A 26093-nucleotide genomic window follows, 5' to 3' on the forward strand; every position below is an offset into this window, starting at 1 on the left:
GCACACTTAGGCACAGATACATTTCTAGTGAGCTTTTCTATGCATGTAAACATGTACTACCTACCAAGTAGGACTGCTTATATGACACCCTCCAAAACAAACCCCTGGTTGCACCAAAAAGCTCCCATAAAAGTTGGCAGCCATGCTCTCACCCAAAAGGCCCCTCCAAGGGGTATGAGGGAAAGTAAATGTCTGCATTACCTGGATTATGGTATTTCTTGCCCACATATTCAAATGCAAAGAGGAGCTGAAGATCTGCTGGCTGGGAATAATGAGCTATTGCAAGGCACACCTGAACAGAGGAAAACAAAAAGAACTGGGGTGCATTGAGCTGCTTCCAACCACTTTTTACTAGAAAATACTAGACTGCATGAGGAAATGGCGGACTAGAGAAAGCAAAACTATGTGATTTTGTCTAAGGAAGGGCGAGCTGTATCCCTCCAACTGCCAAGTGCCATCACCTACTTTGGCTTCTACTAACAGTGATCATGATCAAAAGAGCTCCTTAGGCATACTCAAGGGCTGTGCCATACCCAGTGGACACCAGGCGTCGTAAAATAAACCATGACACAAGCCTGAACCCTCCCTGGGTGAAGAAAACTGCTTATGCAGTTACCTGAATCCCAGCTTTTGTCACTAACGTGCTTTCTAAAATCCAATTTCCAATTTCATTAAACAGAAGAATGACTATGTTTTTTTGCTAGGCAGCTAGAGTCAGCCATGGCTTATTCTTGGCTCTCGACATTTTTCAGAGGGAAGCATCACTCCTTTATCCTGAGGGTCCTCTGTGCAACTTGATATACCGTTTCAGAAAGGCTTGAAGTTGCAGGAAATTGAAAATAAACTTTTAAGAAATCTGGGGAACTAGTTTACATATTCACAATATTTCAAATATAAATTTACTGTGTTACTTCAAGAACACGTATATAATGTATATAGCCTGGGGGAAATGTACTGTTTACTATATTTATGAAATTAACATGGATAGGTCTCTAGGTTTTATTCAGCAATAACCAGCATACCAAGTGGCCATGCTATGCCATGATGCGAATGAGTAGTAAAGCTGCAATTCAATGAACCTACCTAGGAATAACCCCCACTCTGGGACTTGTTTCCAAGCAAATATGGGTGGTGGTGGTTGTTTTGCATGTTTCATATTACCTGTAGACAATATTAGCTACCCTGATGCCATGTTCATTTGTTTTATATTGTGTTTCAGCCCAGAATATAATCTCCATTTGAAAATACCAGCATAAGTTTATTTTTCTACTCAGAACTGATACCTAGGTAGATGCTGCAGCAATGCTATTATTATCTCTGAATAGATTTGCAGTTGTGTGAATTAGCTGCATTACCATATTATTTTAAAATTCCATTTTAAACATATTCCCATTCATTCTGAAAGAGAAGAAATGTTGCCCATAGTTTCCATTTCAGGCATTGAAAAAAACACACATTTCCATTGACTTAAAAAAAATCAAATTGCTAACTTTATCCCATGGAACAGTTCTAATCTGCACGAAGTCCATTCATTCTCACCTTGACCAAAGCAACATACAGACAAATATAAAAGGTAAAGGTAAAGGTACCCCTGCCCGTACGGGCCAGTCGTGACCGACTCTGGGGTTGCGCGCCCATCTCACTCAAGAGGCCGGGGGCCAGCGCTGTCCAGGGACACTTCTGGGTCACATGGCCAGCGTGACGAAGCTGCATCATGCGAACCAGCACCAGCGCAGCACACAGAAACGGCGTTTACCTTCCCGCTATAAAGCGGTCCCTATTTATCTACTTGCACTTAGGGGTGCTTTCGAACTGCTGGGTGGGCAGGCGCTGGGACCGAACGACGGCAGACAAATATAGGCAAGGCCTAACGCCACTGCCTTGTTATTACACGTGTTGCACATTTTCTTCCCCTATAAATCCTTACTTGCATTTTAACAAGGGGAAAAGGAACAGAAACAGTCCACAGGATTTTGTTGAAAACAATGGCCACATGGATTTTTTGACAAGAGAAATTACTATCTACCTGGAAATCCTGACTTATTTTTCTACAAAACGCCTGGTTTGTTTGCTATTTATGCCTAGAACAGAAACTACACATAGTGGTGCCATTGTCCAGGGCTTTAATGAAAGCAGTTTCTTAATGCCAAATGGCAAATTCCTTGAACTTACACGGAATGTCATGGAAAAGGAGAAAGTTCAAGATTTTTCTGTCTGCCATGAGAAAACATTTCTCTATTTCACTGCACACACTGCCCCACCCAAGTGCTTAGTGTGGAAAGAACAAACTTTTAGGATACACAAGCTAAAGCTCTTGAAAGCAGCTCACAGTGCAGCAAAAGCAGTGCCGAGGTCTGTTTTCATATACAAAAAGGCCCCTCTTCCCCCTAAATCCAGCTACCTTCACCATGTAGCACTGAACATACAAGATATCTACGTATAGGTTACCTTTTGTTGATCCACACCGCTTAAGGTTTACTGTACTGCCATGTGGCAGATGATATATGCTACCACTGCCCGCCCTTTTCCTGGGAGCATTTTTGTTAAACAAAAAATAAGCAAGGGTTGGATCCAAAGAACCCCCTACCCTTTCTTGCTACAGCCGCCTCCTGAAGTCATTCTTGAGGGTTGGGGAACCCTTTGAAAATGTGTGGAAGCAGCATGGGTGATAAAATGGTGAAGACACACTTGGATCAAAGCCAAATATAGAGAAGTCATAACTCTTCTTGGTAAGACCACTTTCCAAGCAATCCTATACAGTATATATGTCTGCTGAGAAATAAGCCCCACTGAGTTCAATGGGTTTGACTACCAGGTAGGTGTCCAGCCCTATTACCAAATCAAACCAATGGGCCATCTCTCTCAGCACTGTCTAAACTTTTTAAACTCTCCCAGCTCTACTTGGAGACCTTCTGCATGCAAGCCAGCTTTGATGTCTTATACCAACAATGTGCTTTTGGGAAAAGTAGAAGAACAGCCATCGAACACCCCACAAAAACTAAATACAGATTTTGCGTAAGTCGGACAATCACTCTTTCCCATCCTACCCAACTGATTCTTCTGTGTAATGATGCTCTGCTCTTCCTCTTAGAAACTAGCAGAGGAAGGTTTTTATCTTCAACTGCTCTCACATCAGAGAATGGGAAGAGATCAAGAGCACCCTGTATAACAAGCAACATTGTTTTTTAAAAAAGAGTTTCCTGCTCGAGACAGGCAGTTTTGTCAGGCAAAGCAGGGCTGCTGGAGAAATGGCCACAGCCAAAAAACCCACAGCTTCCTGGCAGTGTGTACGATAACATTTGCACTTTGCTACTGAACGATAACATTTGCACTTTGCTACTTTCTATAGAGGGACACAGGTGGCGCTGTGGGTTAAACCACAGAGCCTAGGACTTGCCGTTCAGGTCGGCGGTTCGAATCCCTGCAACAGGGAGCTCCTGTTGCTCGGTCCCTGCTCCTGCCAACCTAGCAGTTCGAAAGCACGTCAAAGTGAAAGTAGATAAATAGGTACCGCTCCAGCGGGAAGGTAAATGGCGTTTCCGTGCACTGCTCTGGTTCGCCAGAAGCGGCTTAGTCATGCTGGCCACATGACCCGGAAGCTGTACGCCGGCTCCCTCGGCCAATAAAGCGAGATGAGTGCCACAACCCCAGAGTCGGCCACGACTGGACCTAATGGTCAGGGGTCCCTTTACCTTTACCCTTTACTTTCTATAGAGCAACGTGTATAACCCAAGCAGATACAGGTGCTCCCGAAATTTAAAATGCAAGCAATAAAATAAAAACTAGTTTTCTGATATATTAGTCATTAGCCCATGCCAAGGTTAAGAATTTTTAGCTGTAGTACCAATCTCAGATAACCATCTCCCCAATTTCAATAGAAACTGTTGCTTTGGACTGCAACTTAAAAACGCACCATTTCCTTTGAAGTTGCTGACTTCTTCTAGTTGAGTCCACTTATGTTCTCCTTCCCCTCCCTTCACTTCCTCCCACACCCACCTTATTTGTCTTCCTTGAGAATTTTCAGCTGTAGTTTGACAGCAGAAACAACTGAATAACAAACTTAAGCAACACAGAGTTTTGTGTTGTCCCTCCACCCCATTTAGTCACCACCTTATAGCTCAAGCTAATTAGTCACTATGAGCATGTACACATATGGTCAGGGAAACTGAAAACAGAAGGGCTAATTCACTGCAGATGGATTTTATTATTATTCAGTAGGTTATGGGACATTGTCTCCTATTCTTTTAGTATGACAAGAAAAAAAGCAAATATAGTAGAAGTTATTTTCTAAATCATCATGTTCTAATTTGCTTTTAAATAAAGGGGCTCTGGAGAGGGAGGAGGCAAGACTGCAACCCCCCCCCCCCGGCTGCAGCATGCAGATGGTATGCAACTAGGCTCACCCATTTTGATATGAAGGGCAGCAGATACGGAAGATGCAGTCTGCTATCCCACACATACAGCCTTTATGATTTGACCAGGGAACAATAACACTCCCTTGGCAACTACTACCGGGGATTCTTCCCCATGTCACATTCCAGAGGAGAGACTCAGGAAGGAAGCAATGGAAGATTTGACGTACTTTTGGAGACTTGAACCAAGTGTGCAAACACAGTCAGCTTTATTTGTAGAAAAGAAAAACCATTAGCATTCCTCTTCTGTCTTCCCTCAGATTGTAACAGGGACCTCCTTCCAGACCGGTTAGCTTTGTTTCAGCAGAACAGAAAAAAAGCTAAGGAAAATTACCAATAAATATTTTGGATCACTTTATTAGTCCCATGCAAACAACTACAAAACTTATCAGGAATTCTTCTGCAACAGAGAAAAGCCTAGGGGGCTTCCTCCGTTTTCAGAAGGAAATAGGAATGTGATTTTAAAACTCAAGGCTACAAATGCTTAGAGAGAAATACTATGGCGAAAGCAGAAGTGTAGAGATCAGCCCAAACACTGGCCAGTTCCCCAAATCTACATCTGCCTGTTAAGTGAGAAAGTGTAATCAATACCAACCAAGAAAGATAGCAGCATGAACTGGCTCCCACCATTGGTCCTATGCAACCCCTCAACTTTTTTTTTAAAAAAAACAAAACTGAAGAAAGATGGTAAAGGCTCAGATGGTGCAGATTTTAACATTTCTGGCCCCCTAAACTGTGATTAAGGTATCAGGAGCAGACTGTGGGCATTCACTGCTTCCTTCTTATAGCGCAAATTCTTACCTCTGCTGGCTGACGCTAACAAGCATTGCTTTTGTAGCCAAACCAGGGTTGGAAGTGGCTTTACATGCCTTGGGTACAAAAGAATACCTACAATACCATATTTAGCACTAAAATAACATAATGCTACCTTATGGTTAAAGCAAGCTGAAGAATGGGACGGGCACAGCTAAGTGGCTTTTCAGCCTTTGGCATGTTCTTGATCTTAGGAGATTCGACATTCTGCATCTTACTATCAATGTGCTGGTCATGTTGCTCCCTCAATCACACATGTACAAAATTTGAGTCCCAAATCATGCATTTCAAGTACAGATTCTGCTAATACTATCAATATAAGCAATGTTTATATTGCAATGTATATACTGAGATATTCAAAGATCTCAAAGTCCAAATGTCTCCTAGTCACTTCTTATGGGAATGAAATTTTAAGCATTTCATATACAAAAAATACCAGTGTGCTGCACAAGAAAGCATGCTTAAGGCTGATTCAGTCTCTGTATTGGTTTCTGGATATTAAGTATTTACAGTTTTCACTTGAAATTTGTGTTTGAGTAAAGCCCTTAGCTCTACATATAGCTCTATGAGAAATTTAAAACCAAAACAGCAAAAATAACAGCAGATGCCACACTGAATGGACTTCTTGTTCTTTCTTTAACCAAGCCTAAATATTCATCCGGTAGTTTTTAAAACAAGTGCAAAATGCTAAGCATCTGCCAGAGAAAACTCTGACTTCAACTTTCCAGGAGCTATGTGTAAATTTTCATGCCCTAACCTTCGACTACTGGCAGCTCAAAGGACAGCCACTGTCAGCATAAATCAAACGGTTTCCATTTCTAGTATCAACAAAACCTCTACTGTGAAGTCTCAGGGGGTTTAAAATGAACCATTAGAGTATTTGAGTCTTCAATCCCTACACTTTCAAACTGTAGTTTGAAATGGGGTGCATTTTCGATTGGGCGATGACCCAGAAGTGGGTTTTATTGGCTGAAGACTAATGCACTAAAACTAGAGGTCAAAGTAGATGTAGGAAACCTATGACCCAGATTACCTACCTGCTTTCTTTCTTTTAAATTACCATGTCCATGCAACTGCTTTGACAAACGGGGAAATAAACCTAGATAAATAGCACTGCTATTTTTTTACTAAAGCGGAAGGTTCTGGGCAATCCCATCATGAACTCATACTGCATCTAGTTTGGCTCTCAGCAGTTTAGGGAACAGACACCAAAACAGATGGTGGGCCTTAGGTCACAGAAGGTGTGTGAGTGACATTTTAGAAGGTGGACCCAAGCCTGAGTGAGAGGAAACAAGTGTTCATTTACCTGAATTGTGGTTCCAAAAAAACAGAAGCCCCTTTTATTGTGTATTAAACATTTAAGGAACAAAGCTATTAGAAGACTGGTTGCTGCAAAGACAGGCAAGGAATACATTCTGCAACTGCAAGAACCAGAAAAAAACCTAATATGGTGGTGATGAAAAATATTTTTCAAGGATTAGAAAAAACACAGAGGCCTGGTTTGGATGACTGTATTTTTGTGTTTGCTTATGAAATGGATACACAAGTCTTTTGCTCGAGTGCACGACTCCTTTGCAGTGCACAGCAATCAAACCATTAAGTCTTTAATTAACCATGGTTTCTTCTTTTTTTACAAACAATACTTTCTTTTCTTACAAACAATAGTTACCAACTTTGGAACAAGCCAGGATATAACACAAACTTATTGGTCTGGCTGCTACACACCATGAAAGATGGAGCAAAATGACTGTATATGCAGGCAAAAGGCTTGCAAATATATTGGCTGAATAAGCCAGTATATGTTTTTCCAAATGCCACCAGCATTAAAAACACTACCCAAAATCTTTCATCTCCTATTAAGTGACTTGGCTTAGCAACTGCAGGATTCATGAAAATGATACGCAAGTTACATTTAAGATAAACAAGGAAATTTATTTAGCCATAAGCCTTAACGTTACATTAAATGGGCTTAAGTGCTAAGCAAGATTTCACCACTTAATTACTTACTTCATGTCTATATGGGATACAGTAGAAATAGTTGTGCATATATAGGCTAGAGCTAGCTAGCTCCTCCTCAGAATCAGCCTATGATAAGAGTTACTATTCCTACCTTGTAAACCAAATGTGTATAAATGTGAGTGAAAGGGATTAGGACCCCATGACCTCGTTCTCACTGTGGTCTGGGCTGCACCACTGGTGTTGGAATACAGGTGGGGGACCACAAGATTGAATCTCCCCCAAACCAATTCCCTCCAAGGGTTCAAGCTTAGCTTCTCCCTGATGTGCTATGTGGAAGGAATTTTTTAAAATACAAAGGTACATTCGATTATGCAAGTCCCCATCTGCAGAGGCAAGTGTTATAGTTCACACACAAATCTACCACCTCAATGAGAGCCAGGTCTAAGTAAAAACACATTTCCATTGTCACTTCAAGCAACTTCAAGATTCTAGCATGTAACATCATCTTACTTCTATAGTTTCAAAGTTATTTACTGATGTTTATGGTGGTAAATGGAACGATTAACCCATGGATGAAACACAAGTAACCAGTTTCAGATACACCAGAATGGTATTTAATTATTTGGCAGGTTTTTATTTTGAAAGAAAAACCATAAATTGTTGGCTAATTCTCCATCTAGACAATATTCAAGACAAATATCAGACCTGCTGCAATACCTTCTTTGCACTTTCGGGTCCCGCTTCATCAAAACGAAATCTGACGATACGAAAGTCTTTGCAGTAAATTATTAATTCTGTTGGGTTAAATTTAAGCTTTTGGTTTGGGCCGAGAACTTTCTGTTTCCTCTTTGTGTCATTTACTGCAAGAGAGAAATTTTTTTTAAAATAAAAAGGAGACAGTTATGCATATAACAAATAACCATGTTATGAATGCTTAACAGAAACAAACTGATATACAACAGCTCCCATCTGAAGAGTACATTGACTTGCTTACTATTTATTTATTTTGATTTAATTAGAAAATGTATAAATAACTTGATAAAAGTTTTCCAAGTGGTGTACAAATAAAATTTTCCAGCAGGTGTCTACAACAATAGGGCACCTGCCTAATGGCAATGGACTATCCTTCTGTTTGTATCCACTTTATCCTCCCAGGAGTTCAGAGCTTCACAGCTTTGTAGTGAGTTCTGCAGCTGACTTGTGTTTCCTTCATTCAATTTCAACACTAACAACTGCACCTCTGGTCAGAATCTAACCCACCTCTGTACTATTGTGCACAAACAATGGCATAATTTGGAACTACTGGCCCAAGAGTCAACTATACATGCTGTCCAAACCACGTAACTCTTACATGGTGTCCCTGTTGCTTTGGGTTACAAATGCTTCCTATTTCTTAGTTCAGTTTCATTTAGAAGGCGTGCATTTTTTGTGACTTCCCGCCCTACTTCCTGGATGCGTCCATAGTTTTCCCTGTTGCTGCATTATATTGTATATTTACTCTAATTCACATTCCATTTCTTAAAAATAGATTTTTCATTATCCATCAGCTGTCCATTTATCAATTTATTTATAATATACAGTTAAATAAATGTATATTTATTTATTTAAATAATGTATATTTATTTAAATTAAATAAATGTATATTTATTTAACAATTAGATTTCCAATATCAACAAGTGAGGTCATTAATCCCTTTACATCTTGCATGTATAGCAACCTGGCATTACCCTTTCCCTAGTTGTTCCCCTTTACTTTCCAATTCCATAGTGCATTCAACCAAAGTCCTTTCCTGTATGAATCCTCTTTGGTGTGTGGTATATTTTCACATCACAAAGCTTGTAATCTGTTGTCACTTATTGTGTTGAGTTCTCAAGAACAACCATCTGGCTCACCATCTGGTGATCCAACAATCATCATCACAAACATCAACCCAAAGAACCAAGGGAGATGTACTGTAATATCCATAGCTGTCAACTTTTCCCTTTTCTTGCGAGGATTCCTATTCGGAATAAGGGAATTTCCCTTAAAAAAAGGGAAACGTTGACAGCTATGGTAATATCTTGAAAACTTTATAACCAGTACAAGCCCACCTCTCCCCTTTCACAGTCAAATCACAATTCTTGCACTCTACCATTAGGAATTCCAGATTACCTTTTAGGCAAATAGATCTGCTCCTTCTTTGCAGGGTTAATTATATTCCAACAATCTTTGTCTATAGTAAATACACTCAGTTTCAACATCCCAAATTTCAATTGTACTGGTGTAAGATATATTTTCATATCACAAAGCTCGTGGTCTGTTATCAATTATTAAGTTGAGTTCTCAAGGACAACCATCTGGCCCACCATGCGGTCTAACTAAAATCATCACAGATATTCACCCATGAAGCCTAGTGGGGAGGGGGGTATACTGCAATATCTTGAAAACTTCCATGCCCACCTCTCCCCTTTCATGGTCAAATGCACAAATGGATCCACTCCTTCCTCACAGGGTTCATTGCATTCTCTTCCTTTCTCACAGTTTTTAAGTATGTTCCAACAATCCTTGTCCACAGCAAATGTGCTCAACTCCAGTGTCCTGAGATCCTTATTTACTTTAAATTCTTTATATTTCAACATTCTTAGGTGAAGTAGGTAGTGTTCTCTTGGTAAAGAAAAAGAAAGCAGATCGTCCCTTCCCCATTGCCATTACTCCACCAACTCACATACACAGTTTCTTTCCAACCAAATCCCAGATTTATTCTCTTTTACTAGAAGTTTACTAGACTTGTTAACTTTTATTCTATTAATCAAGAGGGCATAGATGCGACAAAAAGCTTGCAAACCTTAATACAAAATATAAACATCCACCCCTGTGCACTTCCAGCTCTCATCTACGGCAGGAATTACCTTCTTCACAAAACCTCAGTCTTAACAGCCAAACTGTTTGCAGCTTACTGTTCTCATCTTCTCCACAGGGTGCCTTTAACTTATATCCAATTATCCGAATTGAAAAAGAAATCTGTCATTTGCCATGGCAGACATGGAGGCTGACTCTGTGATGGAAAGCTTAAGACCCAGCGCCTCACCCCTCCCTGTCCCTCATGGAGGCAGGGAGCAGGCACAAATGGGGACCACAGATCCCCTGGAATTTTCTCGAAGCGTTTTGGGATGCATAGCACCTCAGTTATCCCCCCTCCACTCCATCAAAGCTTCTCTTGAGCCCCAGAGAACCGCCACCATAGTCGCAGGCAGAACTGGAAGCTGGGAATTCTGACTATTCTGTTTTAATTTCCTAAATATAAATGTACCCCCCTCCAAAGCAAGAAAAATCTATCTTTCATATCCAGCTCCTTAATACGTACCTGTCACTATCTGCTCAATGCATGTTAGAGCAACATCATGTTCTCCCAGGAGAAGGTTCCTGTAATGGAATTTCTGGAATACAGGAGATAAGTTCATGATAAATACCACAACTCACTTTATATTTTGGCCTAATAATTGTGAAGATGAAGTGTGATGTATGCTTTGTTTGGTTAGATGCAATCATCTTGAGGGCTGAGGGTCAATATTTTATTGCCACTCAGCGTAACATTAAGCTAAAAATATTCTCCTGCAAACTACATTAGAGAAACCAAAGGAGGGAAGGAAGCAATCAGTAGTAGCAGCAGCTCCCAACAAAATATTAAAAACACAATAAAACATCAAATATTAAAAACTTCCCTGTACAGGGCTGCCTTCAGGTGTCTTCTAAAAGTCATTGAGTTGTTTATCTCCTTGGCATCTGGTGAGAGGGTGTTTCACAGGGTTTCACCACAACTGAGAAGACCCTTTGCCTGGTTTGCTGTAACTTCACATTTTGCAGTGGGAAACCGCCAGAAGGCCCTCAAAGCTGGACCTCAGTGTCCAGGCTGAATGATAGGGGTGGAAACGCTCCTTCAGGTATACAGGGCTGGGGATGTTTAGGACTTTATAGGTCAGCATTAATACTTCAAATTGTGTTCATGCCTTTAGGACCAGCATTATATGGTCCTGGCAGCCACTCCCAGTCTAGCTGCTGCATTCTGGAGAGTTGTAGTTTCCAAGTCACCTTCAAAGGTAGCCCCACGTAGAGCGCATTGCAGTAGTCCATGCAGGAGATAACCAGAGCAAGTACCACTCTGGCAAGACAGGGTGCAGGTAGGTAGGGTCTCAGCCGTCATACCAAGTGGAGCTGGTAGACAGCTGCCCTGGACACAGAATTAACCTGCACCAAAGAACATGGTGGTCTGCTTTTTTAGGTCAGCATCTCATTACTATCATCTGACAGTTTTTAAATTTCATTTGGTCTAGTTCTTATTTGTATATTTTTAATGTCCATATAAGCATTTTCAACATTTGGTAAGATATCTGCTGTCTCTTTCCTTCTTTTATTGATATTTTAATACTAGTTTTAAGCTATACTGTGCAACTGTTTTTATAGTACAGTGGTACCTTGGGTTAAGTACTTAATTCGTTCTGGAGGTCCGTTCTAAACCCGAAACTGTTCTTAACCTAAAGCACCACTTTAGCTAATGGGGCTTCCTGCTGCTGCTGCTGCACGATTTCTGTTCTCATCCTGAAGCAAAGTTCTTAACCCGAGGTACTATTTCTGGGTTAGAAGAGTCTGTAACCTGAAGCGTATGTAACCTGAAGCGTATGTTACCCGACGTACCACTGTATTATGCTAGATATGTTTACTATTTGGAGTGCCCTAAAAGAACTTTAATTCATAATGCACTGAACATATTTTTGTGTACCTTTGGAATTTCATTCCAAACTATTCCTATTTTCTTGTAAACTAAAACAATAATCTAGATGTATGACAATAACATTCCCCGCTAAAATTTCAACATGCAAGTAGGCAAATCAGCAGGACCGGCATCATTATCAAACTCCAGTGTCCACTTTTAAGTTTATAAACAAAACAAGACTACATTTGCAAAATAAGCCATGTAAATTGTGATCAAAGCCGGGGCTTGCTGTTCTCTTCTAGGAAAATGCTCTTTGCACATGTGGCGATTCCCCACTTTGTACACACCAGACATCTACCTCCTCATGTAAGAAAACCAGGAAGCCCCGGTGCACACAAGAGCTGATGAATGGGAACCACTGTTGCTGAAGCGCATGGCGAGTTACATCAAATTTATTTTCATTCCAGGCATTTTGTTTTGCACCGATTTTCAAATTGAGAAATTGGTTTTGCACCATTTCTAACTCTTTAATAGCACTCTCATAATTTTTATTCAGATTCGTCATGGCCAATGGCTAGTGCAATAAAGTTATTTGGATTGGATTTTCAAATTCAAAGAGTGTGGGAAAGAACTGATGCTTTAGCAATTATTTATCTTTTCTTTTAAAAAACAGAGAGGGTGTGCCTCTCTTAAGATGCTGAGCACATGGTGCACAGTAAGAGTTGGGGCCACTGGCACTCTGGCTCTTCCCCTCCAAGGCCGCTTCACCTGGTAAGTAAGACTTCTATAACCTGGCCTACAGAGAGGCCTTTTAAGTAAACCAGAAGGGCTCTTCTTATGTTAGATACATTAATCTTTATTATTATCAGAGCAGAAGCATTCTTCAACAAGGTCAGGAATGAGCAGTGGCCCGTCTCTCAACCAACACCACCCCTCATTGCCAGGCCAGGTCCCTGTTCTCCAGCTTCTAAGCCGAGCTATCTAAAGAAGCCAAGTATGCCTGAGTATCAATCTTGTTATTTATTATGACTATGACAGATCAACATGGCTATCCACCTGAATCTGGGTATCAATGGGCTACCTAGCTCTCGGTGGATGTGCAAAGCCACCAAGGGAAGTGCCCAGTACTAGGAAGCAGATCCATCTGCTTCAGCCTTGTCTTTCCCTGGTATTGCACACTGCCGAGGCCATTAAAATGACAGCCAAGTAATTCAGAGATGTGCTGCAATTCCATGTTTGTTGTGGAACCCACAACTTTCTGTCCATTAAAGCAGCTGCAGCCAAGACAAGGAAAGTGCATCACCAACAGTTTTGGCATGAGCTGGCAGTGGCCAGTAAGAAGAGGATGGATGTGAGGGTACTCCTTGAGGTCACTCATTTATCATATTTTTACTCACAGTTTCCCATCACAGAAGCCCTGTGGGGTAGGTTAGGCCAAGTAATTGCAACTTGTTCAAGACCACTTAGCAAGGTTTACCGTTGGAAGCCAATATGAACCTCGGTCTCCATGCAAATTCAACACTCTATCCACTTTAACACACTGGGGCCAGGGTAAGCAACATATTATTAAGCATTCAAAATCTGGCACATTAGGGCTGAATGAAGAATCCAGGAGAACATATGGTAGCTAACATCAGGAGGAGCCCAGGAGACCTATGTGTGGCTATTCTGCTGCTTCTCCCTGCCTACACACCCCTCCCAGCAAATGCAGGTAATTCTGAGCCAAGGTATTAAGCTTGGTTCAAGATAAGGAACCTGGAATGGTTCGGGAAACTAAAAGGCCTACTCCTGGAACATGTATGGACTCAGGACTGCAAGTGTGCTGGCTACAGATGAGTCCTGCTGCAGCAGACAATCTAAGCAGGAGGTCATGGGCACAAGGACCTCCACAATGGATGTCTGTCTCTGGGGTCCTCTTGTCAGCCAAGGGCAATTGTATTATGGAACTCAATAGGCATAGAAACCAACCTGAAGTGGCATAGGATCATCTGTAATGAAGGATATCTTGAAGTTGCTGCAAACCAGCTTTCCCCACAAATCATATTGACTTGTATTTGTTGCAATGCATTTCCTCACAAAGTTCACTTCATTCACCACAATTTCACCTTTAAAAAGGGGGGAAAGCAGATTAAAAGAAGATTCACTCAATGTCTTAATCACAGCAACCTGCAAGGAGAAAATTCACACCCATGAATCTGTGATTTTATGAAGTAATTTTTTTTGGGGGGAGGGGGAACTAGTTGTGAAGCAAATACTGAATCTCCTTTGTGAGGAGCTTAAGCTTTACTTCAATGTATGTATTGCTTGGGTCATGTCATGGTTCTTTAAAGGAAAAAATAAAGAATTACTAAATAGAACCTATTAATCAAGTAATCCCAATCTGGAGAATAAAAAGCTTCATGATACCCAAGTATCTTTACACAGGTGTGGGGGAACCTGTGGTCTTCCAGATGTTGGTCTCCAGCTACTATCAGCCCCAGTTAATGTGTTCAGTGGTCAGGGATGATGACAAATGGAGTCCAGCAACACCTGGAAGGCCATAGGTTCCCCACCTCAATCCAATGCAAAATCTGAATTTCAAGGTGTTCATCTCCAGTTACCAAAAACTATTTTTCTCTTCTATACACCAAGAGCCCTCCAAATATTTTAAACGGCATCCTCATCATGATATAAAATTTATTTAAATATATACATCATCTTTCAATGACTGTTTACAATAGCTAATAAAAAAGAAGAGGAGAGTTCCTATTCCTTTCACAATACTGTTCCTCTCAGGTCATTCTATAAAGCCTTTCAACCCTTGGATCATTCCATCCCTCTAGACAGTCACACCACTTTTAATGGGTTAATTAATCCAGATCTGCAGACTTCAATTTCAAAGAAGAGATCATCAGATTTGTTTAGAAATATACTGACAGATACAACCACAAAACCACAGCAGAGTATGCAGAGGTGGCAGTGAAAAGTACTCTGCATTGCTTGCTGCCAGACTAAAGAAAAATGGCTTTTGTGTCTATGCCCCCCCCAACAGAAAATGACAATAAGAGACTGGACAGGGGAGTATGGTCATCCTCCATCCTTATTTGCAAGGCTGGGGGAAGATGTTTGATCTTCTATTCAACCAGCAAGGCCAAAAAGGTAGAAAGAACATAGGTCACTTCTTGTCCTACTCTCCCATCCCAAACCTGCATGATCCAGCAAGCGATAAATTGACTTGCAATAACCACTCAAAAAACCCCACCAACCTTATTTATTTGCCAAATAATACAGTTCAGGAGTTTGGCTTCACTAGGAAAAGGTAAGCAGCAAAGCTGGTATTTGCTCTCTATAATGTTTAAAGTGAGCAACAGTGCAGTTTCCTTCACTTTCCTTTTCCATGGCATAAGCTGTTCTGAGGGCAGAACGACAGTCACTTGTGTGTGACTTGAATAGCCAAAGAGCAGAAACAAGAGACGACTGCCAAGAAACTAGAAAACAACCCACCCACCACATTACTGTGAAGACATTCACAGAGACATGCTCACTAATCCAGCCAGAGGATTACATCCAAATTACATTCTCTCAAATTTGAGTTACATTTCAAATACTTTCAGAAAAAACATGCAACAATTTGATTTCATTAAAAGATTCTGTTTAAAATACACCCATGAACACTTTGCTAGCTGGCATCTTGCTCTAATGTCAACTTACAATATCTTATACATAGCTTATCCTCAGTTCACTGTATGAAAGTGAGCACTGTATTTTTCTGAAGTGAGGCAGCATAAAATGCTAAAACAGGAAATATCACTATGCAACAGCATGCTATAAAAAGATGGGGAGAGATGGGGGAGGTCAGAAGAAAAAGCAGAGAGTATGATTTTAGGTTCCAGAAACCAACCCCAACACTTGGGCTTCCACCTCAATCAAGATTTATTTTATGTTGTCCACAGTTAAGGTTTGTTTGTTTTTATTTCAATCTGGTATTTTCAATATATACTACCTCTCTCTCTCTCTCTCTCTCTCTCTCTCTCTCTCTCTCGTTTGAAATAGAATAAAGTCACCTGCTGAACTGAACATAGCAACTTGTACAGATGGGAGGAATTTGCTGAACAAGGTCCCCAGATGTAGTGCAGATATGGCAAAGCCAGATGAAGAACCTGGCACCTGTCGTGTGCTCTTGGGCTTGAAATTGAAGAGTAAACTACGGATATATAAATCCTATGCCTTCTCAACATGTTAACAGCCAATAGAAAAATAGTATGAAAGCTTATTGTTTATTAAACAGCAGAGACATAACACTGAAAGTTACTTCACATAGTGAGCACTGAAGCCACTTAAATACTGTACTATGAATGACTGAATGGGACACCTTTTTTAAAAAAACACACCTGATCGTCAACTGTTTGTTGGAGATCCCTTTCCCCATGTCTATGTTGCATTGTATTCTGATGTTTTAGGGTTCTGTGTTTAGGTTTTGTTGAGCAAATTGCCAGCAAAATTAACTGGTACCAAAAGCATTGTAACGTAATAAGTCTACTTAATGTGACAAAAACAGGAAGGAAGTCATGTAAGTATCAAAGAGAAATGCAACCAAGAAAGTCAAGTAGGAGCAAAACTCAACAGCTGCATCCGGAACATGGCTTGTCTTTCTGAAAGCTGGGCAAGATTTACTTTTAGGCTGAAGGGTGGGTACCATATTGCTTGTCATATTAGCAGTATCTGTGCTTTTACACATGTGCTTATGTTTGCTGTAGAACTTCAAAATCTTTGACTAATATTTTTTTTTTTTTACTGCACATTTCTACAATTGGATTATTTCTGATGTAAAAGCTCATTTGTTCCAGTGCATTTTAGGAATCCAGCACCAATGCATGCACTCAGCTGACATGGGAAATGTCCTAGGATATATTCTGGGGAAATGATATAGGCACGTGGAAAAATAAGAAGTTGTAGTATTGAATTGGAGGTTGTCCCTATGATGCCTTCCTGCCACTATCAGAAACACAGATATATAAGCTTATCTCCAAATGGCACCTTAAACCTAGGTTGCTGTCACCAAGACGGAATGTCAAGGCACTCTTTCTGTGGTGGCATTTACATTATTTATCATCATCATCATCATTTCTATATTGCTCAATATTTTAAAGAAAACCATCTCAAAGCGGTTTACAACACATTAAAACATCAAATAAAACAATCCAGAATAAATCAACCTGTATACCATTACTGCCACAAGACAGTTGTAGCTTGGGGGAGGGCGGGCAAAAAAGTAGTGAGGATCAGAAATAGTGGTTTGCTAAGGCCACCCATGAAGTGAAGTGACTTGAAGTAGGAACTTCTAGCACATCATCCCAGCAAATCTTTCAGTTTTACCTAGGACACAGGACTTCTCTAGGGAAAACTCTCACAATTTCTCCCAGCAACTGGTGCACTTATGGTACAGCAGCAGTAGCTTATAGCATATTTAGATGGATGTAGTTCTCAACCATATAATGGTTTACACTGCACTGTACATAAACAGATACCCAGAGAGCAAACTAGTATATTAAACTGAAAAAAACCTTGAATAAATTTGCTTTCTGACCTGATTATGGTCTCACAGCATTTTCAGTCACATAAGTTCTTACCGAAGAGTGGAATATTAAAACAGAACAGGTTTATTAGCATGCACCAAGCATTTATATGTAAATTTCCTCTAATCCATGTTTAAATGAATCTTCTGTTCAGCTTGCTCAGTAGCTATTTTAAAGTTCAAAAGGGAAAAAACTGCATTCTGGTGAGATTCTATTTGTAAACTCATGAAGTGCTTTTTGACAAACCTTTAAGGGAATTTTCATGAGCTCTTACAATGTGTTAGTGGTCCCACAAGAGATCTAGAAGTAATTGCATGCTGTTATCTTAACTGTTGCCACCTGTTCAGATTTTATTCAATATCCTTCCCTGTGAATTAATACTTAAGATGCTGACACTAATGGCAGATTACATGGGGCTAGGCTCAAAATGAGGCAATTTTATAATTAAGAATGGAAACCAAAGTATTTGGACATTGCAGAAAGAGTAACAGTTTACATTGTTCAGTAGGATCTCTTGATATGATGACTTAAATTTTACAGGAATGAGAGAGAAGTGATTACGATGGAAGTGATAAGAATGAGCAAAAGAGTAGGGCTTTTCAGACTGGTCACAAAAATTACTTTTTAATATTATGCAATGTTGATCGCTGCCCCAGATAAGTCAATCATTTCCCACAACACACAACAAACCAGAAGACGTACATAAAGCAAACCCCTACTTTGAAGTTATAATGCCATACCCCAATGAGGCACCCACAAGGCTCCCCAACCTTTCATCTTCCCTCATCCCCTCACCTGCCTAATGGATCAAAACAAGTCAGCAGCCTTTTCTTAGCAGGTCCCATAGTGTGGGATTCCCTCCCAAGAGAGATTAGATTGGCTCAAAGTTTGTTATTCTTCTGCCGGCAAGCTAAGACCTCAGTGGCGTAGTGTGGGGGGTGCAGGGGGGGCCGGCCGCACCGGGCGCAACATCTGGGGGTTAGGGTTAGGGGGCGCAAATCCACGGGTTATGGGGCACAAATTACTTGCCTTGCCCCGGGTGCTGACAACCCACGCTACGCCACTGTAAGACCTTCCTGCTGCAGACGATGCTGATCACTTGGCTATCAGGCCAAACTGTTTTTCTAATGGGTCTTGATGTATTTTAACTACTGTTTTTAACTAGTTTTTTAAAATAATACTACTTTAAAATGTTGGAAGCCACCTTGAATTCCAACCTGGGAGGAATGTGGGATATTTTATTTTGTTTATTTATTAAATTTCTATACCACCCTTCATCCTAGGATCACAGCGCAATTTACAACATAAAACTCAAAAATACATATCATAGTAACAAAAACAATTACCCCCCACAGTTTAAAAGGCCACAGATTATTTTATTAGCCAAATATACACATGATAGAAATTAATAATCATTTTCTAAAATGTCCACTCAGAAAACCAAAGTCCCAGAAGGCTCGCTATTACACACACCGTTCTTGGTTTTCATGATCTTCTTTGTTACCCTGAGCATGTCCTTTAACTCCTTGTCTCCTAAAGCTCTGATCTACATTTGGTTGTGCCAAGTAAGAGCTTGTTCCAGCACAACCAAAGAAGCAAACCATGGCATACACTAACTGGTATCCCAACCGGGTCTGCTATTGACCATTCATTGGCTCAGATGAGAACAAATGCACCTTTCCAAGCACTTGTAAATTAACCAACCATCATCTGCATGTCATTTAAGGTCAGGATCTCCACTATAAATATGCACAAAGAACCTCTTGTGCATTACACTCAGTTCCAAATCCAGGCCACAATTAGTTGCATAAAATATGTATGACTCCTCTCATCTGATTGAAGAAAGAGGTTCACAGGTTTAATAGTAGACAAAGGAAAAGAACCACAGTAATCTGAAAATGGGTTCAGTTTCAGTCAAAACTTTTGTTAAGGGTATCTTCCATATGTCTATAAAAATGAGTTATATCAAGTACAGTGGTGCCTCGCAAGACGAAATTAATTCGTTCCGCAAGTCTCTTCGTCTTGCGGTTTTTTCGTCTTGCGATGCACGGTTTCCCATAGGAATGCATTGAAAATCAATTAATGCGTTCCTAGGGAAACCGCCTTCAGACCAGGTCCAGGGACAGTCTGTCCCCGGACCTCTTCTGAAGGCTGGGGGGGGGGGACAAGGGCTTTTCTTCTCACCCCCAGCATTTTAAAAAACCCTGGGACAGCAGAGGACTTCTCCGCTGTCCGGGCGATCTTAAAATGCTGGCGGGCGGCATTTTAAAATCGCCCCGGACAGCGGAGGACTTCTCCGCTGTCCAGGGCGATTTAAAAGCCCCTGGGAAGGCAGGCAGGGGGGGACAAAGACTTTCGCCCCCCGCCCGCCTTCAGAAGGTGTTCCCACCCCCCCGCCCGGCTTCGCAGCAGCGCTACGAAGCCCGGCGGCTGGAGCAGGTGCTCCCGCCCCCCCACCCCGCTTCGGAGCAGCGTTCTGAAGCGGGGTGGCTGGGGCAGGTGTTCCCACCCCCCGCCCGGCTTCGCAGCAGCGCTACGAAGCCCGGCGGCTGGGGCAGGTGCTCCCGCCCCCCCACCCCGCTTCGGAGCAGCGTTCCGAAGCGGGGTGGCTGGGGCAGGTGTTCCCACCCCCCGTCCGGCTTCGCAGCAGCGCTACGAAGCCCGGCGGCTGGGGCAGGTGCTCCCGCCCCCCCACCCCGCTTCGGAGCAGCGTTCCGAAGCGGGGTGGCTGGGGCAGGTGTTCCCACCCCCCGCCCGGCTTCGCAGCAGCGCTACGAAGCCCGGCGGCTGGGGCAGGTGCTCCCGCCCCCCCACCCCGCTTCGGAGCAGCGTTCCGAAGTGGGGTGGCTGGGGCAGGTGTTCCCACCCCCCGCCCGGCTTCGCAGCAGCTCCCGCTGCCCCCGGACCTCTTTTGAAGCAAGGGGCGGTGGGGAGAAGCGATCTCCCCGCAGCCGCTTGCTTCAAAAGAGGTCCAGGGGCAGTGGGAGCGCTTCCCGCTGTCCCCGGACCTCTTTTGAAGCAAGGGGCGGTGGGGAGAAGCGATCTCCCGGCCGCCCCTTGCTTCAAAAGAGAAGACCCGCTGTCCCCGGGGCAAGCTTCGTTTTGCGAAGCAAGCCCATAGGGAAATTCGTCTTGCGAGGCAACTCGAAAACGAAAAAACCTTTCGTTTTGCGAGTTTTTCGTCTCACGAGGCGTTCGTCTTGCGGGGTACCACTGTATACATTAAATAGGAACATGGGTATTCTCAGATAATTCAGTGATTTTTACTAGTCCGAGCTTAGCTTAGAGATGATAGCTCTTACCTATAATTTTACCCATCTATGCATAAATGCAACCTCCTCTAACAGAGCCTGCATAAAAGTTTTAAACATAAACGGTAGAATGTTAGCACATGAATCATTCCTAACTCAGAACAACCAAAGCAGTCACTGAACTTCCTGCACTGAACCACAAATGTAAGAAATTATTTTAGTGCTTAATATAGAACTAGACACATGCCATACCAATGCTTCTGAAATTAAACTCTCCTTTAAATGCAAGTGTACCATCTTGCATTTATGACCAACACATTTTTATTATAAATGTAAAAAAAATAGCATCACAGACACCAGGTTTCCTGAGGTTTGGGGTGGTTGAAAATATAGCATAACTCAACTGTATACATACTTCTAGAATACTGTGATTTGTGTTTGATGATGCATCTAGCAACTGATGGGGAAGGAATATAAAAAGAGAGAACGTTCTAAATCTGTGCTTTTTAAAAACATACAACCCACAAAAACACTACCAAAAACTTACAGCAGTACAACTCCAACTTGGCTTAAAATTTCATGTTTTGGGGTTCAGTGTTTAACATACAGAAATCCACACTGTTGTTATGAATCTAGCACTACCATCTTGACAATGTGGGAAGAAAAGAGGGGTGAGAGAACAGTAAATAAAGGACATTTCGTTGAACCCACCCACACAACAGAAGGAAGTAGTGTGTGTGAAGAAAGGGTAATAAGAGATGAACATTTATTATCTGAATTTACAAAATGTTGCCTATCAAGACATTCTAACCAATTAATTAAACTACATACATCAGTTGGTTCTGCCCAATTACATTAGGTCTTTGGGGGTAGGAGAACAGAGCATGTTAAATAGGGACAGTGACTAACTCACTTCTGATCAGAACAGTAATACAAGCAAGCAGGATGTAACTAAACTTGCTGAGGTGTGTCAGCAGCAGAGTTTACATCTTTTCAAGATGTTAGCAAGGACAGTTGCAGAGTTCTGATAAAATGGGCAAATTTCAGAACGTTCATAGATAGAAAGTTAACAAAGTTTATTCTTCAAATATTCTGATTTAGAGATAGAGAACTAAGCATAGAATAAGTAATGGGATGTAGCTAGGACAAAATTAGAAGATCTAGCTGGGAACAATGCTACCTGCCTGCATCCTGAATTAGCTGGTTAACTATGCATTCTGTACACTGGTTGTGAAAGATGAAACATGAAAAATAACTGAGGCCTCTTTTTGGCCAAAGTTTGTTAGGACTTTAGCAATAGCTTTCCCATGGAAATGCCACCCTAAATTTCTGCAGAATTCAATAGAAACCTGTGTTGTTACAAGTCACAGTCAATATGCCTATTTCACTTCTATGCTGTCAGCAATATCAACTCACTGGAGGGTAAGCTCCTACTAACGATGACCAATTAAGTCTCATACCTACCATATTTTTTGCTCTATAAGACTCACCTTTTCCGTCCTAAAAAGTAAGGGGAAATGTGTGTGTGTGTTATGGAGTGAATGCAGGCTGCGCAGCTATCCCAGAAGCCAGAACAGCAAGAGGGATCGCTGCTTTCGCTGCGCAGCGACCCCTCTTGCTGTTCTGGCTTCTGAGATTCAGAATATTTTTTTTCTTGTTTTCCTCCTCTAAAAACTAGGTGAGTCTTATGGTCTGGTGCATCTTATAGAGCGAAAAATATGGTACTTCCTACAACTGGAGGGAAATGCCAAACATACACTGTATTAATTTGCTGTCTGGAAAGTGAGGAGAAAATGGGGCTGAAGCATTAAAAACCTTCCTCATTGCTATGATATTCTTTCTAGTACAGACAAAAATGAAACGTGAACCTCGGGTGTGGTGGGCCAGTTATATCTGACCGACCGCTTCTGGGCCAAATTTGAAAAATTCACCCACCCACCAAGCACTTGACATTACAGGCAACCCCCGATTTGTGTGAGTGTTGCATTCTGGGTAGCTGCATGCTCCGCTCCACACAGCCACTGTTCTGCACCCTTTTCTGGCCACTTCTGTGTCACTGCAATGTTTGTGTGCAGAGTTGCAAGTCAATTGGACACAAGTAAATTGCTTGTTGCCTGTAAAGGTAAAAGGTAAATGACCCCTGAACCAAAGGTGACTATGGGGTTGCAGAGCTCATTTCGCTTCAGGCCAAGGGAGCCAGCGTTTGTCCAGACAGCTTTCCGAAGCCTCAAGGAGGCTTTGCTCTAGGAACACAAAGGGGTTTGCAGTGAAACCTCTGCTAAAATTGAATTTTTCTCCTCCACTGCAGCTGGTTTCACTGCACACTCTTTCAAGATCCTGGAGCAAGGTAAGTTGCACTGCCCATAAGGAAGGAACGGGGGGGGGGGGGGAGAGAGAACGTGCCATACGCCAACAAAGAAGGGCCTAGCAGGCCAATCTGGGATTCATGGAGGGCCAATGTTACATGCCCACAAGCTGGACGTTCCCCTACCCCTGTTGCGGCTGCATTCAACAGGATAGAGAACTACCACACAGAGGTGTAGCTCCTTTTTTCTCCTCTAACAAGGAAGTAAGACACTGTTGTACTCTGGACACACTCCCACTATACAGAGAATGCAAAATATTCACTATATATCCTAACAGTATATCAATCTTCAGTCCCCCCACACTTAAATTCTCTATTTTCTGATGTGACATTCTAATTCCTCTTTAGTCAGACTGTCCTTTGCAGAATCAGCTGGCCTCAATAATGACTCATTCTTCAGCCCACATCAGCAACTGCCTCCCATGTTGCTTGCAGTTTTAGAATGTTTCACAAAAATATTCCATGGGTCAAAGCTTCAGTGAAAACACACACCGAAAGTTATGCTGTTATTTTAATTGGAAAACTGAATTCTGATAGCTTGGATCTGAGGCACTTTTAAGCTTGTAAGCTAACAGAGGAGGTTGCTTTATCTGTTTGCAATGTATGCTTAAATAATCTGGGAACAGCTCCCGGGGGGAGGGGGGGGCAGTGTGCCGCCTCCTGTATTATATTTATTTATGTTCTCTGCAGTTCATGACAACTATTCCTACCCTGCAAGTAGGCTGAAACAGCAAGTCCGTTGCCAAGTGTGGAGAAATCTCAAATACCAATAAATCATGAAGTGTGGAAAACTAAGCTTTGTGCAACGACTATGGTAGAATGCAGTTGAGCTGCGTGCAGGACAAGCCAGCATCTCTCTGAGCTTCTGACTGATAAAAGAAAGACCCATTGGGCTGTAAACCAAAGTTCAGCACAGAATTAGTCAAATTAAGAGACCATCGTTACTTTAGAATACTATACCCACAGATGGGGCACTGCCAGTTATCTTTTACAGATTTAATAGTTACATGTTTTATACAGAGTTTTAGACAATTCAGTGGCGGTCCTGGACTGAGTGCATGTCACTGGTGCTGTACAGACAACATAGGAACAACATCATTGGAAGCTGCCTTCAACTGAAGCAGACTACTGGTCCAGCTAGCTCAGTATTGTTCAGAACGACAGGCAGCTGCTCTCTACAGTTTCAGAAAGGATGCATTTCCAGCCCCTTCTGCAGACTGAACCTGGGACCATTTACAGACAGGTGCTCTACCATGAATTTCTGGCCCCTTCCCACACAATACATGAGCAGCAAATACGGATCTAAACTATGTGCACATCTACATGCGCCCCATTGTATTTTAAACTTAGAGAGGTCAATGAACACATATCTTATTTTAATGAATTGACTTTTGCACAGCTTCGAAAAGCTTTTACAGAGCTACGACTAAATACAATAAGCTCTGCTTATAGAGATGGGAGACACAGAGGCATACCCAAAAACGAACGTGTTTGCATTAGGGGATGTTCTGAAGTAGAGGACCTTATGCATTATATCTTGCACTGTCCGTTATATAATGATGCAAGAAAAAGATTTTTGGTACCTATAATGACAGGGTCCCCTGGCCAGAACCCCCTTGACATGATGTTATATCTCCTTGCAGACACAGATAAGTATGTGACCTGGCGGGTAGCACTTTTTGCAACTGCTGCTAGGAAAATTAGAGCAAATTATATAGCCAAGGTAGCCATTAACTGCAAAGGAGATGAATTTATTTGATCCCATCTATCTACCTCAGGCAATGCTCTATCTTTGTCACCACACTCTGACTATAAATTGCACACTGTATTAATTGATACTGTTTTTAACATTAGTGACCATGTGATGATTTTATCTTATGAATTTTATTGTTTAATGTTTTTATTTGTACATTGGTGTACTTTTATAGCTTTGTTTAGAGTACGTAATGTTTTAATAATACAAATGTTTTAAGTCTTTTTTTACCAATTCAGTATATTTTCTTTTAATTGTCAAATAATTCTGTGTACATTGCGGCAGCCTTTGGCTGTGTGCAATAAAACTGACTGAGACTGAGACTATACTGCCCTTTGTATCATGATACCTGAAGAGAGCTAATTTTGCCATTATTAAGAAAATTACCTGGCCGCTCTGAAGAAACCTATATTAAATACTTTCTTGCCGACAACTATCTGAATATCACCAGGCCTGTCACAAAATTCTGTTTTATGGCAACAAGGACAAGATAGTGTGGTGACAGTGATGGCTGACGAATGAGCACTGATTTTAAACTTTGGAACACAGATTTTAGTTGAAGGAGTGTTATTTTTTAACATAAATATGTTTATAGGGAATTTTTAATTACATCCGCCATTTGATGCTGATGAAGCGTACGTTGCTGCTGTTAATTTTGCTGTCTGGTCTTTGACCACAATAAAGATTGATTGATCAGTTTCTGCCCTTATGGATAACAGACTTTAATAGCAAAGTTGAGGGTTATAAGGCATCCTTCTTTTAACAATATGTACTGAGCTAGGTCAGCATCTCTTAAAATCTAGGGGTTGAGTCATGACTTTTAAATGTGGTTAAAAATTCATTTTAGTAGTACACACTCTGAAAGCCTAACTTATTTACTGAGAGATTCACATAATTTTACATGTTTTCTGCAATTACCTTTAAACTAAAACAAATAGGGATTGCAATAGATTCTCTCCTCTTACTGGGTGAGTTACATATTTGCTCTCTCATTAAGCAGAGGCTGTTAGATCATGAATTTCAAAGACTATCCTATTCAGCCCTCTGTATGCACATCTGCTTACTTAGATTTGCAGCCTTGTCATGGAAAGATAGATACCCCTTGGTATCATAAAGCTTTTTTTGTTAACCCATTCAAACACACCCCCCCTTTGTACTGTCTGGAACGTTCCAAAAAATACCCTTCCAGAATAGACTTTGCTCTTGTGGTATGAATACACCAGATACAATATACCATATAATTTTGGGTTGCCCTCTCTTCAACATTATTCAGGATATTTAGCCAAGATTTTTAA

General features: G+C 41.4%; 1 protein-coding gene across 2 annotated transcripts in view; it reads right to left on the minus strand.

Moving 5' to 3' along the window:
- Positions 1-26093, minus strand: part of MTMR10 (myotubularin related protein 10) — a 52967-nt gene that overhangs the window by 19447 nt on the left and 7427 nt on the right. The window contains exons 3-6 of one of the 2 annotated variants that reach the window (XM_081170565.1): positions 13843-13979; positions 10528-10600; positions 7902-8044; positions 202-292 (exon numbers count right to left, since the gene is read on the minus strand). In XM_081170565.1, coding sequence (XP_081026691.1) covers positions 202-292; positions 7902-8044; positions 10528-10600; positions 13843-13979 — 444 coding nt within the window. Of the gene's footprint in view, positions 1-201; positions 293-7889; positions 8045-10527; positions 10601-13842; positions 13980-26093 lie in introns of both variants that reach the window. The other variant, XM_081170564.1, reaches the window with a different exon arrangement.

Source organism: Podarcis bocagei (genome assembly GCF_964188305.1).
Source record: "Podarcis bocagei genome assembly, chromosome: 14".
NCBI lineage: Eukaryota > Metazoa > Chordata > Lepidosauria > Squamata > Lacertidae > Podarcis > Podarcis bocagei.